The sequence below is a fragment of the Pieris brassicae genome, chromosome 13, assembly GCF_905147105.1.
Source record: "Pieris brassicae chromosome 13, ilPieBrab1.1, whole genome shotgun sequence".
NCBI classification, from domain to species: domain Eukaryota; kingdom Metazoa; phylum Arthropoda; class Insecta; order Lepidoptera; family Pieridae; genus Pieris; species Pieris brassicae.
In genome coordinates this window covers 3,664,569-3,681,349 of record NC_059677.1, presented here as the reverse complement: position 1 = coordinate 3,681,349, position 16,781 = coordinate 3,664,569, and the positions used below count along the sequence as shown (strand labels likewise).

At 35.3% G+C, this 16,781-nt stretch overlaps 1 protein-coding gene across 3 annotated transcripts in view; it reads left to right on the top strand.

Annotated features, from left to right (window-relative positions):
- Positions 1-16,781, top strand: part of LOC123717909 (ATP-binding cassette subfamily C member 4-like) — a 68,790-nt gene that overhangs the window by 32,283 nt on the left and 19,726 nt on the right. For all 3 annotated transcript variants that reach the window (XM_045674171.1, XM_045674172.1, XM_045674170.1), the window contains 6 exons: positions 4,015-4,171; positions 8,957-9,159; positions 9,873-10,115; positions 13,007-13,175; positions 15,059-15,201; positions 15,534-15,686. In XM_045674171.1, the coding sequence (XP_045530127.1) occupies positions 4,015-4,171; positions 8,957-9,159; positions 9,873-10,115; positions 13,007-13,175; positions 15,059-15,201; positions 15,534-15,686 (1,068 nt within the window). The remainder of the gene's footprint in view (positions 1-4,014; positions 4,172-8,956; positions 9,160-9,872; positions 10,116-13,006; positions 13,176-15,058; positions 15,202-15,533; positions 15,687-16,781) is intronic.

Below are 16,781 nucleotides of genomic sequence, written 5' to 3'. Positions count from 1 at the left end.
CAGAAAAGAAATATAAACATAAGAATTAAAGCATTGGATATATCCACAAAAAGTTTCACTGATAAGAAAGGATATAAAGCAAAACAAAACGTGACATGACAGAGAACAAAATATTTAAGTAGACAATACAAAGTTTATAGATCGGTAGAACGACAACAAAACACATACTAGTAGCCAAAATAAGAAGAAAGATACAAGGTTTACTACTCGAATAGTTGTTTTAACCTATTCTTAAATGAAGCAGCAGTATACGTAACCATTGAATGATTGATTTTATTTGTAGATTTAAAAATCGAATTATGCACGAACGATTTAATTTGAATCGCAGGTCAAAGACCGGTTTAGTGACCTAATGTCCTTTGAATGTTTTTATCGTGCTTTTTCGGCTTCTGTATTCCGATTACTGACCTAAGATTTGTCCAGATGTTCGCCTAAAATCCCTAGCGAGATTCAATTTAATGTCCCAACTGTCATTAAGTTAGATTTTAAGGTTTCATTGAAGTAAATCATTCTTCAGAGTGGTGTTAGCTTCAGCATGCGTCTCTCATTCCTGAGGTCGTAGTTTATCCGGCTGTGTACCAATCGACTTTCATTGTACGCATTTAACAATCACTCCCAGGCGTGTCTGAACCTCTTCCGTATCTGTGTAATAATCATTCGTCAATCTAATAGACAATCAACCTGACAGACGCCGTCAACTTTTTGGGTCTAAGGCAACCCGGTTTGCTCAATATTTTCCGTCACCGTTCTAACTAATGTTAAATGCTGTGCGCATAAAGAAAGTCGTTATTTTTATAGCCCTAATAATAAAACAAAATTTAATAACAGTTTATAGTTCACTGGTTACTTTGACCGTATATTATCTAAGGGACGCCAGGTCATTCCAATTAACCGGCTATCAATGTTTTCAATTAGGAACAAATTGATTAAATATAAAAACAATTCGACTAGCGAAATTAAATACGGTGAAATATTGAACAACTTTTGTATGGAAAATTACAGTGCTGTATTGGTGTATGTGTTTATACGGCTAACGCGAAACTGACGCGTATAACAAACAGTTAACGCTAAGTTCAAGGTACTAGGATTACATAGTTGTGTAGATTTTGATAATTTATTCGGAAATTGTAGAAAAATGTTATGGTGGTTAAAGTTTGAATATTCGGACTTAGTAAGGGCGTGCAATTTTTTCTAAGGTATAATAGAAGTTACATTATGAGTCATATCAGTATAGTCAATTTATAGGGCTCGTTCAACAGTATTAATTGCCTTTTTTTACACATATTAGGGAGCGTTACGTCACGCAATTTTTGGAGATTCTTGACCAAACACCCCCCACCCCCGCCATGAAACACACCGTAACGTCTTCTGTATCCAATAGTAAAACTCTCCATTACCCTTTGTACCGTAAACTTACCATTATGTGGTGTAAAGTACTGGAAAGTCAAAAATAATATGAAAAACGCGTAATTCAATCATCGTAACGATTTACAAGAAGACCTCTAAGGAAGGAAAATAATTTGTAACAGTAAATCTGCTTACGTAATACTTGACCGGTCCCTTATATTATTTTATTACCTTATCGTTTCATTATTCAAATATTACGTTGATATTAATTATAATATTTCACGCAAATTATTAATAGAATAATAAATTTTTTTCCAAAAGTAGTACAAAGTCAATTTCAAAAACTCTAGTAGAAAGATATTTTTATGTTTTTGGTAAATTACTATAAACCGTGATTGCCATACAAAAGGTGATTTTCCTATACAGTTCGAGATTAAGTTGTAGCACAGCCTATTTCTCTCCATGTCTACTTCGACAGATGTCTTGACGTTGACTTAAAAATATTTATCTTTATGTAAACTAATAAGGACATTTCTAAAATATACATATAGGGAGATAAAATTTTGAGATTCTTAAAGGTAAGTAATTAATTGTTTTATAAGACATTTTATTTAGCCTCAAAACCTCTATTTACTTTGAGTGAATTTCCCCAAACTATTTTCATATCTAAGTATAGATAAACATGCATGATAAGCAGCTAATATTGTATTATGGTTAACAGTTTCCCTTTGTCGTTTTAACCCATAAACGAAGTTTTCTATGTTGCTTTGAAATTTTTTATATGTGCTTTTCAATTACAAATTTTATCCAGTGAATGAATTATGTTTATTGATTTATTTTAAAGAGGCACACAAACGAAACACATACAATCACTTACAAAGAACACAATACATGCCTAAGCATCAATGACGAGCACAACATTCAAAGGGAAACATTACAATGATAAAAGAGAAAATAAATTGTACCATAAAAAATGTTATATATTTCTACTTTGTAATTGTGTACTATATATATATATATATATATATATTAATATTATTATTAATTATATATATATAATTGTATACTATATTGTGTGGTGTCAGTCAGTCGTGACCCTTGCTTTCAAAGGGATCGCAATCTGTTGAAAAATAATAAATACAAACTACATATAGGTAGAAAAGATTCGTTAAAAATATCGCGCTATGTACATATACAGTATATGCCATACAGTTATGGAGTCGCAAGGCTGTTTTACTTTTTGGCTTTTTCGTGTGTCGGACATAAAAATGGTTGAGCAATGATGTATGTAACACATTGTTGCATTATACATTTGGTAGTTGGCCTTATCGCTAACGAGCGATCTCATCCAGGCAACCCTAGTTAGGATAAATAAATACTTAGGATAAAGTGCAAACCTAAATTTAAAAAACAAAATTACAAAACCAAAATAAAAGTAAAAAAAAATAATAACTAATCGTGAATCACAACGCCTCTAAAGTACATAAAAATAAATAAATTAACAATTACAAATAAATAAAAATATTTTGTTAAAACTATCACGAGTAAATGCATATGGTTAAGAGTTGTTCATGTAGAGTTTAAAAGTAAGTTAGACTTGAGAAATGAAAAGATTTTTTTAGAATGAGAAGATTGATGAGCAGCAGCTGTGTGTATTGCGAGTGTGTATTGTAAGTGATATTGCGCTGCCCATGGGTACTCTCTGTAAGATGGAAAACCTTTCCGGAAAAGCCTGTAAAAATTATAGCAATTTATGGAGGATATATAATCTAGAATAATATATAATATCTCGTCTTTCATCATCGTACCATTTCTACTTAGTGTCCTTCGAGAAAAGAGAGTGAGTGAGTGAGTGGTGAGCTGCCTGACCGTTCGGCTCTCTATTAAAAAAATGTATAATATTTGGATAATTTAGTACTTGTATGAATCTTTGATTTTACTGTCGTGATATCTAAAGACATTATATCGGTCATACAGTTTTAATATTCGTAGAGTGTGCTACTAACAATGTTTTCGAAATACTAGAAATAGTTTTGTCACTATTGAAAGATAACCGTGTTTTGTGATAAATATGTTGTAATATACCTGCTGTATTGATATCTTGACCTCGTTAGGTGAAAATGAGCACTCAAGATGACACAGTCTTAATAACCAAGTTTTGTTTATTTATTAACACTTTGTTATCTTTAACATATAAAAAACAGGTTGTATAAAATATTAGGCAAGGGACGGCCGGCTCTAACAAGCGATTTCTTCCAGACAACCCTATTATGTAAATTAAAAACACAACTGTGGATACAAGTACAAGATGTCCATAATTAACAAAAAAACATAAAACTTGAACTAATTAAAACTAAACTAAACTATAATCTAAAAAAAGGTTATGAGTCGTAATTAATCAGAAGAGAAACGTTAAAAAAGACATTTAATGACTGACCTGGTCTGATATCGAGGGGTAGGAAACTCCAAAGCAGGATACTTTGCATCGTAAATGTGCATTGATAGAATTCAGTTTAATAATTGTCATCGAAACGTGGATAATAGAACGCAAATCAAAACTATCAAAAAGGAATATAAACTTTTGCTTTAAGTATCTAGGAGCTTTAGGATCATTTTCAGCTTTATATATCAGACGATAATTCTTTCTTTCTTCTTTCTTCTTTTCAGCATACCTGGGCAAGCGGACATCCGTGCTCCGACTGAAAACAGCACTTCGTACAGATGAGAGAGTTCGATTAATGAACGAAATACTTTCTGGTATACAAGTCATAAAGATGTATACATGGGAGAAGCCTTTCGCGGATTTGGTGGCTAAAGCCAGGAAGTAAGTATTATCACTAACGATTCAAAACTGTATAATAAATAATGTTAAACAACACCTTTTCAAACTATTAAAACGGAAAGTTCTTCTGCAACAATCGCTATATTATAGAATATAAGTGGTATGTAGAAGTGTCCAGTACTGTTAACTTTTTTAATTATGTATATAAAATCAGTGGCGCTACAACCTTTTACAACCGTAGTAAATAAAAAAATCGACCATGCCTTTATTAATATTGACGATTAGCCTACATTGTAACCTATATGTATACATAAATGTTGATTTGATTAATAAGAATCACAGTTACACCACGCTATATATATATTTAAATATTAACAAAATGTATATAAAACATAAAGATAAATTACTAGCATTGCAACCTTTATGTCTGCTTAAGATTTCTGTATCTGTTTCATGATCATTTGTCAATCTAATAGGCAAGTAGGTGGTCAGCCTCCTGTGCCTGACACGCCGTATTTCTAATGCAAGCCTCGAACCCAATCAATATACTAAATCGAAATATCTAAAAGATATAATAATATTTCACACTTCGACAGCACCCACCTAACGGACCCAAGTGATCAATCACGATAGCTAACTACAAATTAAAAGCCGTCCGCGCACTTATAAACCGCCTTTAAAAAAAAGCGAGTTGCATTCGCAAACTCCGGTGAGCTTCCGACCTGCTTTTAGGCGATTCACAGCGATTTTTCGCTAGTCAAAAAAAGCCCATTTTCAACATCCCGGGCCTCTCCAGGGCCGCCAACAGCGGTTCCTTTCGAAAAAAAGTCGAATATTTTATTTCATTATTAATTCTTTCGATTGTTAAGTGTGATCAACATATATTTTAAAATGTTTTAATCATTCCAACTCTGAAAATCGATCTATATATTTAAAAACGAATCCCTATTTCCCTTCATCACGGCATCACGCATAAAGGGCTGGACTGATTTCGCTAATTCTTTTTTTGTTGTGTTTGTTATTGTCAGGAGAAGGTTCTTATGAAAATTAATAATTAGCTAATTGTTTGTGACATTAATCTTGGAAGTGATGTTTTGCACATAGCCAGTTATGTCGCCTGTTCCCATGTCGGAATACCAACAAAACTATTTATATACGCACCAGAAAAACAACAAGGAATGTTGTATACCATAAAGCATTAAACTATGAGTAATAAACACTTTGTTTTTGAAATATTTTTTAGTTAACTAGCGGGCCCCACAGACTTCGTCCTGTCAAAAAGATTTTAAATGTAGCAGTTTTTTGTTCCTACCAATTTTATAGTCGGCGCAAAAAATTCTCATGAGGGTGATGGTTCTGCCATCACCCTGATGATAGGCCGATGTGTGAGGTTAAGCTCGGGTGTTTTCTGTGCCTCATTGATATGTTTTCCTATTAGTATGTATTCAAATAATTTTGCTCAGATAGGGATATTAAATTAATAATTCAAAAATTAAATCCTTTTTTAACGCGATTTGTTTGAGTGAGTGCTTGTAATTTAATATGTAACTTGTTCCTTAAGGAATTAGTATCAAAAGGTCTTGTTTAATGAACGAAATGAATACATTGCGGTTTACATTTGAACTAAACAAGGCTAAATTCCTATTAATTGATTGTACTTTGTAATTACTTATGTTCATTACACGAATGAAATGTCATAGATATTAAGCTGGATTCAGACTACGAGCTAAGCTATAAAATAGAAATTAGTCGCGTGCGCATCAAAGCCATTTGTTTTTATTATTTATTAAAACTTCGTTATAAAAATTATTACATTATTAGGGATGCAACGGGTGGCCTGCACCCATCCAGGCAAGTAGTAAGGAAAAAAACGAAAACAAGAAATACCTAGGGCAAGAAATGCTACAACCAACACAGAAAAAAAATTACAAATAACACTAGAAAGTTATACAATTACCAAACTTTTAAATCTAAACGCTAACATTAAGGTTCACGTATTGAAAAAAGCAATGGACAGGATAGGATTGAAGAAGTGTTTATGTAGAAGACTTCAAACGGTAGCCAATCGTATGGAATTAGCAGGAGATGAACATTTGAGTGATGAACAGGTCTGCTGACGAATACGCAGGAAATAAATATTATTATTGACTCAGAAAATTCTCTAGAACCACGATAACACAAGCGAGTACGTTAATCTATTTCGCTAAGTTTGAACCTCCCATCAGTTTAAAAACATTTTCACCTTTTGTTTATGTCCTCTATTTTGTCTTCCCTTATTCCATGACTAGTTACAAATATTTTTTTTCAGAATCGTTTTTCTTTTTCTAGTGCTCTTTTTATACATAGCCTATCAACAATGCGATCAGGCAGATATGTGGCCAAGTAGCTAGGCAGCATGGGAGCGTCAAATCTCCTCTATCATAAAAAGTACCTTAATTTAAGAAAAACACTTTTTGAACGGATTAAAGCTTACTTTAACTTATAATTATTTACATAATTCTAAATTTCTAATTTTTCTTCAGTCACCGTGCGTGACGCTGAAAAGCACACGAAACGTCGGAGTTTTGTTGGTAAAAGCTATTTTAACAAAAGACAATACTAGGGACTTTATTTACTAAAACTTTTGTCCTTATATATGGTACGCTCCTCTAATAGATGTTGTTTGGAAATTCCATCTCCTAAGTCATCCTTCTTTGGCAATTCGTTTAGAATCTTGGTTATTAAGTTGTGGAATAGACTGCCTGACTCCATACGATTGGCTACCTCTCTATCATCTTTTAAAACTCTTCTGTTTAATCACTTCTTGACCTTATCCTATGCTGATGAATCGTGACCTTTGTAATTCAAATATTTCTTTTTTTGGATTGTATTGTAAACTATGTTTAGTTAATTTAGTTTATTTTTGTATTACTTTAGATTAAGTTTGATAATTCTATCATTTTGTTGATTTCGTTATGCACTTTATTTTTTTAGTTTCTTCTCTTACTTGCATGGAATCGATCGATTGTTAGAGTTAAGGCCGCCCGTTGCATACCTAATAATATATGTTTTTTTCCTTAAATGTGACCAAATTTAATTAAATAAAACTTGGTCTGGTGGGCTAGGCGTCTTCTCCGTATTCGGACGACGAGGACATACTAGTGACAGACATGTTTCATTCGGTTATGTTTAAAGTTATTTATACTTATAGTTTGACTCCCATATGTCAAAGTCGCACTTAGCAAATAGTTTCGAAATCACAAAGTTATTGTCTTCCGTAACCATCCTATTTTTACGTAAGGCTATTGGCACATTTTCTTGAGCGAATTATTCCGACCCCACAAAACAAGACCCATGGTAGATTCATTTGGAACAACTCCAATCTATTACCCCCAGTCTTTCTCTTTCGGCAGCTCATGCTGAGAGTCGTGGTCAGCAATGAAGCATCTGGTATGGACTATCCGTTTCTACCGGTTCCTGTCCAGCGGCTCTCTTACGCCAGTATACAGTTTTGAGGACGATAAGTATTTCATATGATCGGTTCATGTGGTTGGTGAACGGCCACGTGATCTTTTGCCTTCTGTTTTACCAACCACGGTCAGTTTCTCTAAGTTCACGTCGCCGCTGCGCATTGTATGTGGGAAATAAGATATGATTCGTTGTCGGCCTATGGTAGACAGGCGAGTCTATATGAGGAGTTGTCAGGATCGTCACCAGCACCACATCTCAAAGGCATCGATCCTTTGCCTTTCTCGAGCCAAAATAGTTGTTTCTACTTCTTACAGGAAGATAGGGAAATTGCCTCCTAAGATACGGGAAATAGTAATGGACCCGTTACGTATACCCCTGCGAAGGTTTTTGGTAATTGGATTCTGATGACAAAAGTATACGAGTGTGGCGTTATATTTTTCTATTTAACTTTGTCATAATATTATTTGTTTCTCATGTAAGTGATATGTACGTTTTTAATGAGAATAAAATTCTCGAAAGTACATATGGCTGGTAGTAAATCTTGGAGTATCTTGATATGATTGCGATACAGCTTTTGTTCTTATCTGCTTGGAAGGCTTTAGCAGCTTAACTTGAACAAAATTATCTAACCAGTTAATCTTTATAAGCCATAGGCTTTTTGGCTTATGGATTATTTTGTCCACCTTATTGACTTTTACGCGAGCAAATAAAATTCTCAGCAGTGTTGGTCTAGTGGCTTCAGCGTGCGACTCTCATCCCTGAGGTCGTATTCGATTCCTGGACACCAATGAACTTTCTGTTTGTATACGTAGTTTACTCGCTCGTACGATGGAGGTATACATCGTGATAAAACCAGCTTGGCTTACACAAAAAGTCGACTGTGTGTTTCGAGGACAGGAGGCTAATCAACTAATTTTCTATTAGATTGACAAATTATCATGAAACAGATAAAGAATTCAAAGGCTCAGGTCTAATAAAATGGTTGTAGCGTCTAGTAAGATCTTTTCGTTTCCTTAGCCAATTTCAATGTATGTATGTAAAAAATGAATTATATAATCGTAAACTAAATAAATATATAACAAAATTGGTGGTAGCAAGCTTCTAATCTAAAATGACCCTCAAATCCTGCCATTTTTCGTCTCATCAGAAATGAATCTTTCCGCCTTATGGAGGGTAGATAATATAATTTTTAGTTATAAAAGAGCAACTACCCTCTCCCGAAAATATATTTTTTTATTGAAATTACTATCGTTAATTTTCTCACAACCTTATATTTACTAACTAAGGCAGCCATTTTATTTTTAATGTGTCCAGGCTGTGCTGGAATTTGCTCGATAACTACATAGGGATAGTTTAAAAATAACTTTATTATTACAGGCAAGAAATAAAACAGATAAAAGCAACATCATACATCCGTGGTGTGTTGACGTCTTTCATCATGTTCACAACCAGGATTTGTCTGTTCTTCTCTATCCTGGCGTTTGTTTTGGAGAATAATGTGATCAGCGCCAAGCAAGTGTTCGTCGTCACCAGTTTCTATAATATTTTGAGACAGACCATGACTGTCTTCTTCCCTCAAGGTAATTTTACGTTCTCGCCATCCAAGTTGACGGCAAATGGATTCGGGTAGGCCTTGTCGTATATACCTGGAGAAAATCCAGAAGGTACTTGGATAGGGGGAGGTTAAGAATGTCCGTATACATGGTGAATGTCATGAAAGGAAAGTGAGAGAGTTGTGTCTAGACCGTGCCAAGTCTCCACTTGGTTGATCCATGGTTGATGTTCTGCTTACCTCTTCGGGAAAGAGGCGTAAATGTATGTTGTCTGGAACTCCAGATATCCAATTCATTTTCAAAATGGGCACTGAATAACACCTCGTTTGGTTAATGAAGTAATCGGCATATCTAGGAAACCAAACTCGACGATGCGTCAACGTCAACGGTTCAAAAAGTTTTAGAAAAGGTTCAAAGGCCGCGTTGCCGGCCTTTGACTTGCGTGGTTGGGCAATGATGTATCACTTTAGATTAGGTGAGCCTACTGCCGTTTTGCCTCCTGTTACATTTAAAAAAATGGTTTCACCTAATGACATATTATTATCTGCATTTGAGAGCCTTCTCCATGGGCGTTTGCCTCCTATTTAATAAAAAAAAAACATGCCACTAGAGTACCTTATGTAGATTTTTTAAATGTTATTTAAATCCGTTACAGACTTTATTTAAATTTCCAGTCAATCAACGTAACAATTTATCACTGTATATTTACTATATATATGTATATTATTTTCAACGTTTAGGTATCGCACAAGTCGCGGAAGCGACGATATCCATAAAACGTCTTCAGAACTTCATGCTATATGAAGACACGAGTAAACCTGTGCCCGGGTTGGCAGAAATACAAACATCCAAAAAGAAGGAGGGCCTAGTACGGGACTCGGCAGCCTCTTCAGTTAAAGGCGACTTAGATAAGGAAAAGGAAACCTCTAAGCAGTCCCTTGAGTCGCCGTTGGTGCCCAAGAAGCATGATGGTAACGGAAACGGTAATTACTTTTTTCACGTATTTTACGTCACTTCCGCTGTACGCTGCGACTGCAGTTCGAAAGAGCATACATATTTTAATTTATTTATTTAAGCAGACCATCATAAGCACATATAGTTATTTTTGTGTTACAATATAGCTTATAGGGTATATTCAGTCATAAAATTAAATATTTATTATAAATTGCATACGTCCATCGCATCAAACCAAGTCATAGTCAAAAATCATTTATTCATATAGGTAACATAGGTACATTCACTGCCAGTTCTCAAATCAAGGGCGTAGAACAGAAGAGAAGAACTGGCAATCAAACCAGTACTTTACCATGGAGGCAAATGCAGTCAATTGCAATGACCCACGTATGAGCAATCCCACTATTGCCGCCAGCATGCTTAGGGCCCCCGAGTGCGCGCCTCACCAGTACATCTTAATTGCGCATCGTGGCGTAAAAAACAGTTTACACCTGCACGACAAAAACATTGTAGTCAATGATGTGCCGTGTGAAGTGTTTACCCACTGATTCATAAGTTTTCCTCAATACTTTAAAATGGCTTTAATGTGTTTCCGGGTTTATTAAATTAAAAAAAAAATCCGTTCCGAAGGATCAAAATGTGTTTATTTTGCCATTTATATAAGTCGTGGAGATAAATATTACAAAATAAATCTAAATAACTATTTCGTACTGATTGATCTAAAAATATTCATGTGTCTTTTTTTTAATTTTGTCCTGTTCACTGTGTACATAATGACTTTGTGTTGTTCGACTAGTTTTTTCTAAATAACTATATGTCTTATGTATTTTTGCACTTCTTGCGCTTGCGTTATCTAATTTTATTTCTTACATTGGTTGCCTGGTAGAGATCCCTCGAAAGCGATAGGGCCGCCAGTTGCCCTCCTTTTAATTTCATTGTGTCAATTATTTCTGTGTGTAACGAAGTGTTTATAGATAAATAATTGAGACATGCGTACTACATGCAATAAGTGTCATAGATAGGTCTAGTCGGAGGCCCTGTTCTATGTTATTTATGGGTACCCGCAACGGTTTGTACAAGTAGTAGCCGTCTTTTACACACCCTTGTACAAACAGTTTGATTACCACGATTACGATAATAATTGTTTTTATTTGTCTAGCTGTGATCTGCGAAGCTTTTCTCCGTAAATAGAATGAAATGAAAAAGGATTTTTTAGATAATGATGTCTTGTATAAAACTTTAGTACATCACTTTGCTTTATTGTCAATAATTACGTACGGTACGTGATTTTGGCATTTCATACAGAACACGTTTTTGAAAATACGGCGATAAATAAAATAAATATATTTTAACGACGAGCTACCTAAAGCGTCGAAATTGGCTTTGGTTTTTTTTAAGCTTGTATTCCATACAAGTAAAAATTACTCTGTACATAGGTAATTTTCTCAATATTATAAATTTCACACTACAGAAATATAAATTGAGAAATCTCAGCGTAATTGGGTGAAATACCGCGTCATTACTGTACTTTTGATACTGGCAGTATTTCCTCATTTCAATCTTCTTTAAATATAAAAATTAATTGCTGTTCGTTTGTCTCACTAAAACTCGAGAATGTCTGGACCGATTTGGCCATTTATGATCTTTAAATATTCGTGGAAGTTCAGGGAAGATTTATATACTGGGAATTTCAATATTTCGTAAAGCAAAAGGCTAAAAACGACAATTGAATATTTCACAGTTCCCAAATAAATTATGGGAAATATTTTACGTCTTTTTAGAAATAACAATTGTTACTTAGTTGTCATATATTTATAGATACCTTCATACTTGTGTTTTATAGCTGTAGTATGATATTCGATCTCTATAGTCTGTTTTAAAAATGTTGTAATATCTTTTCCCACAAATGTATGTAGGTCATTCGAAGTTCACCGTGTCGTCTAGTAATTAAATAAATTCTTAATTAATTATAATTAAAGGACTAATTCGACTATTTACACAATGAAACATCAATTAAATGAAGAAACCTTATCGATCTTTAGGTATTTAGTTCAAGTTCTTTAAGTAGCACGCAATGCATATAATCCTTTTGTCATTCCATTCCCATTTCATATTTAAGACGTGTGTTTGTAAGGTTTCACTGTGTATTTTGAAACTTTGGGACTTTAACATTGAGCTATCAGGTATATGCTTGCGACGGGTTGTGTCTCTCCCTAATATATGCCGATGCGTCATACTCGTGTACGGGTGAAACTTGTGGTGACTGGTCGTAGTTGAATTCGTGTATGCGGTGATGTTAGTTATTTCGACTATGTATTTGCGTTTTGTTCCCACGAGAATGCTACTGTGTGCTCCTATTTCACCATGCTACAGGACAAATCTTTGTTTAAATTTGTTTATATATATATTTATTATTTACTCAAAGATGTCATGTGGAACATGGTGTAATGGTTGTAGCTCCTTACAAAGATTTTATAAAACAAAAAACTTGGCGATTGAAAAGAGTGGCGGTTATTGCCAGTTCTTCTCTTCCGTTCTTGAGTTGAGAACTGGCAGTAAATGTAAAATATCTCACATCTTACATCGTAACATTGTTATCGTTTGTTTTGTTTGAATGCAGTAAACATTCCGAGACACTTAGACAATAAATATTTTACTAGGATTGCATTTTTTTGCTATAACGAAAACATCACAAAACATCTTCCAGCTTGCCGTAACGTTGTTTATGATACATTTTCTATTTAGTTTTAGTTAATATTATTTTTGTTTTATTTTTTCCCTTGCTAGTTTGCTAATAATTGATGTGTATGTGTGTGAAATTTGTAATGTAATTTTTTCTTGTATAATTTTATGCATACATTAGAACTTTAAAATACATACATAAATTGCAGTCAAGTAACATGTCCAACCAATGTTTCAGGTAACTTAGAAGCACCACTCGAATCTGGTGAAGAGGATACAGAGGAACTAGCTACCAGGGTAGAAGAGGACGCAAGAGGTGTTCGACTCAAACATGCTACCGCGAAGTGGACAGTGTCCCACGCAGAGAACACTCTAACTGATATGTCACTTACTATAAAACCCGGAAAGTAAGTTAATGCTTTTGTTAATTTAACACAACACTATAGTATAACTAACAATGTGACAGATAAAGAATAAAGGCTTACTACAAAGTTAACGATTATCTAGTTGATAAAAGGGCCTGGGATTAACTGCTGGATAGATATTTGTTTTAAAATAAGTGTTGTTTGATGATTTGATATTTTAAAAGAGTACCGAAAAGTTCCAGAGAGGTACCAAATTCAGGTGGTAACAATTCCTGAGGTCGTAGCCTCGATCCCCTATGCATCAATGGACTTTCTTTCCATGTGCGCATTTAACATTAGCTCGAACGGTGAAGGAAAACATCGTGAGGAAACCGGGCTTGCCTTAGACCCAAAGAGTCGATGGCGTGCGTCAGGCACAGAAGGCTAATCATCTACTTGCCTATTAGATTAACAAATGATCATGAAACAGATACAGAAATCTGAGACCCAGACCTAAAAAAGGTTGTAGCGCCATTAATTTTATTTATTAAGTTTAGAATTTACTGTTTTGAGTATTTTTGCCAGATAACAGAATGATTACTTGCTTATCAGACAGACAAATGACTGATAGATAAAATATGTGAGGCCTAGACCTAAAATATTGTAGCACCACTGAATGTTGTATAGAAGGGATTATTGAACACAATTCTTGTTTTCAACTAGGCCAAAACGTACCGTAAACTGAACTTCAAATTTCCATAAATTTGTTTAATTTAACAAGAGTTTCAGATCAGCCTTTGTATGTCCATCATACTCATGTTTTAATAACCGTCATTACGCAGTCCTTGACAATTACAATTTGGCGTAAAAAATTATGTGCTTACCGTATTAACTGGCTAGGTTGATAAGGCAACAATGTATTCCTTCCTAAATGTACGTTTCAGTAGTTTATGCGTTCAAAATCAGCTCGTTTATACTCCAACAACAATTTTAAGCAACTAAAGGAGACTGTAAGCGAAAGAAATCTTTGTTCAATATGATTAATGATAACTACAGCTTTGTTGTCCAAGATACTGTCCAGGACTTCCGATAGAATTCTAAGCAATGATGTGGTCTCCGTTTTCTACTGTAATGATGGAATGATGACATAAAAGTGGCAGTATCTTTAGGATTTTTAGGAGCAGTGTTGGCCTAGTGGCATCAGCCTGCGACTCTTATCTCTCAGGTCGTCGGTTCGATCCCCGGCTGTGCACTAATGGATTTCCTTTCTATGTGCGCATTTAACATTAGCTCGAACGGTGAAGGAAACATCGTGAGGAAACCGGCTTGGCTTAGACACAAAAAATCGACGGTGTCTGTCAAGCATAGGCGTAGACAAATGATCATTAAAATTTATACAGAAATCTGAGGCCTAGACATAAAAAGGTTGTAGCGCCATTAGTTTATATCAGGATTGAAATTAATAGCAAGTTAATGTTCTGAATATATGTTTCAATATTTACGTTCGTACAATGAACAACAAATAAATTCTATCAGAAACATAGATTGTAAAAAAATCTCGCAAGGCAGTTCTTCTACCGTAAAAAGTTGTGGGATTCCTGGACCAAGACAGTTTAATTAGGTTATATTAATTTACTCAGTACTTAAGGGAAATTCTGTCTGATGTTATTACGTAATTAGCCAACCCAACATTTTATAGACCAAAATTTCAAAGCTTTAAATATATAATTGACTTAAATATTCAGGCTTCATTATCCACAACGAAAATAGGTGGTCGAAAATTGTTTGAACTCTTTCGAGAAACTTGTACGGACGATCCGCTTTATTGCTCGACTTGCCCACCGAACAACGTTCATTTCGATCATTCTTTAGGTGCTAATCTCCGTCCTTGAACCTTTCTTCCTGTATTTCTAGATGTAATTAAAATTATCTAACATTTTTTTCAGGTTGATCGCGGTCATAGGACCAGTGGGTGCTGGCAAATCTTCGCTCTTGCATGTCCTACTCCGGGAGCTGCCTTTAGTCTCAGGTTCGGTGCACGTGGGAGGCACGGTATCTTACGCGAGCCAGGAACCGTGGCTGTTTGCGGGTGAGACACAAAAACTATGTGATCATGGCATAGTAGATAACTTGTTAGTTCTCCTTCATTTTCCTTTTTATATCACAGCTTTTGTTTCTACATAGTGAAGCCTTATGATCCTCAAGGCTGGAGTCTTCCTGATGTGGCTTGGAAGCAGAGTGATGTTATCTGTCAGGCACAGAAGACTGCAGAACGAAAGACTGATTCCTTCGTTTCTTTATGATATCTTAAACGCACGTAGTATGTCATATTTGTCTGCGATACTGTTTAGTCTTTCTCATTCCTGGACTAATGCGGCTCCTATATCTCTTTCTCTTCTAGATATTTAGTTTATGTTGTAGGTAGTGTACGTCAGAACATCCTTTTCGGGCAAGCGATGGATCGGCCGAGGTACAACGCGGTTGTCAGGAGATGTGCGTTGGACAGAGACTTTGCGCTGTTCCCGCATGGAGACAAGACCGTTGTTGGAGAACGGGGCGTCAGTTTGAGTGGGGGTAAGTGAGTTAGCGCCAATCAATTACAAAAAAAAACAAAAAGATGATACATTAAAAAAATTTATTTCATACAATTACTTCCACTGCAAAAGAGTAAAGCAGAGCAGAGCAAGCGAGTTGAAAGAGTTTACCACGGACTCCCTACGAAACTCGCTGAACTAGTTTTATTATATTTCATACGATTACTTCCACTGCAAAAGAGTAAAGCAGAGCAGAGCAAGCGAGTTGAGAGAGTTTACCACGAAACTCGCTGAACTAGTTTTATTATATTTCATACGATTACTTCCACTGCAAAAGAGTAAAGCAGAGCAGAGCAAGCGAGTTGAGAGAGTTTACCACGAAACTCGCTGAACTAGTTTTATTATATTTCATACGATTACTTCCACTGCAAAAGAGTAAAGCAGAGCAGAGCAAGCGAGTTGAGAGAGTTTACCACGGACTCCGTACGAAACTCGCTGAACTAGTTTTATTATATTTCATACGATTACTTCCACTGCAAAAGAGTAAAGCAGAGCAGAGCAAGCGAGTTGAAAGAGTTTACCACGGACTCCCTACGAAACTAGCTGAACTAGTTTTATTATATTTCATACGATTACTTCCACTGCAAAAGAGTAAAGCAGAGCAGAGCAAGCGAGTTGAAAGAGTTTACCACGGACTCCCTACGAAACTAGCTGAACTAGTTTTATTATATTTCATACGATTACTTCCACTGCAAAAGAGTAAAGCAGAGCAGAGCAAGCGAGTTGAAAGAGTTTACCACGGACTCCCTACGAAACTAGCTGAACTAGTTTTATTATATTTCATACGATTACTTCCACTGCAAAAGAGTAAAGCAGAGCAGAGCAAGCGAGTTGAAAGAGTTTACCACGGACTCCCTACGAAACTCGCTGAACTAGTTTTATTATATTTCATACGATTACTTCCACTGCAAAAGAGTAAAGCAGAGCAGAGCAAGCGAGTTGAGAGAGTTTACCACGGACTCCGTACGAAACTCGCTGAACTAGTTTTATTATATTTCATACGATTACTTCCACTGCAAAAGAGTAAAGCAGAGCAGAGCAAGCGAGTTGAAAGAGTTTACCACGGACTCCCTAC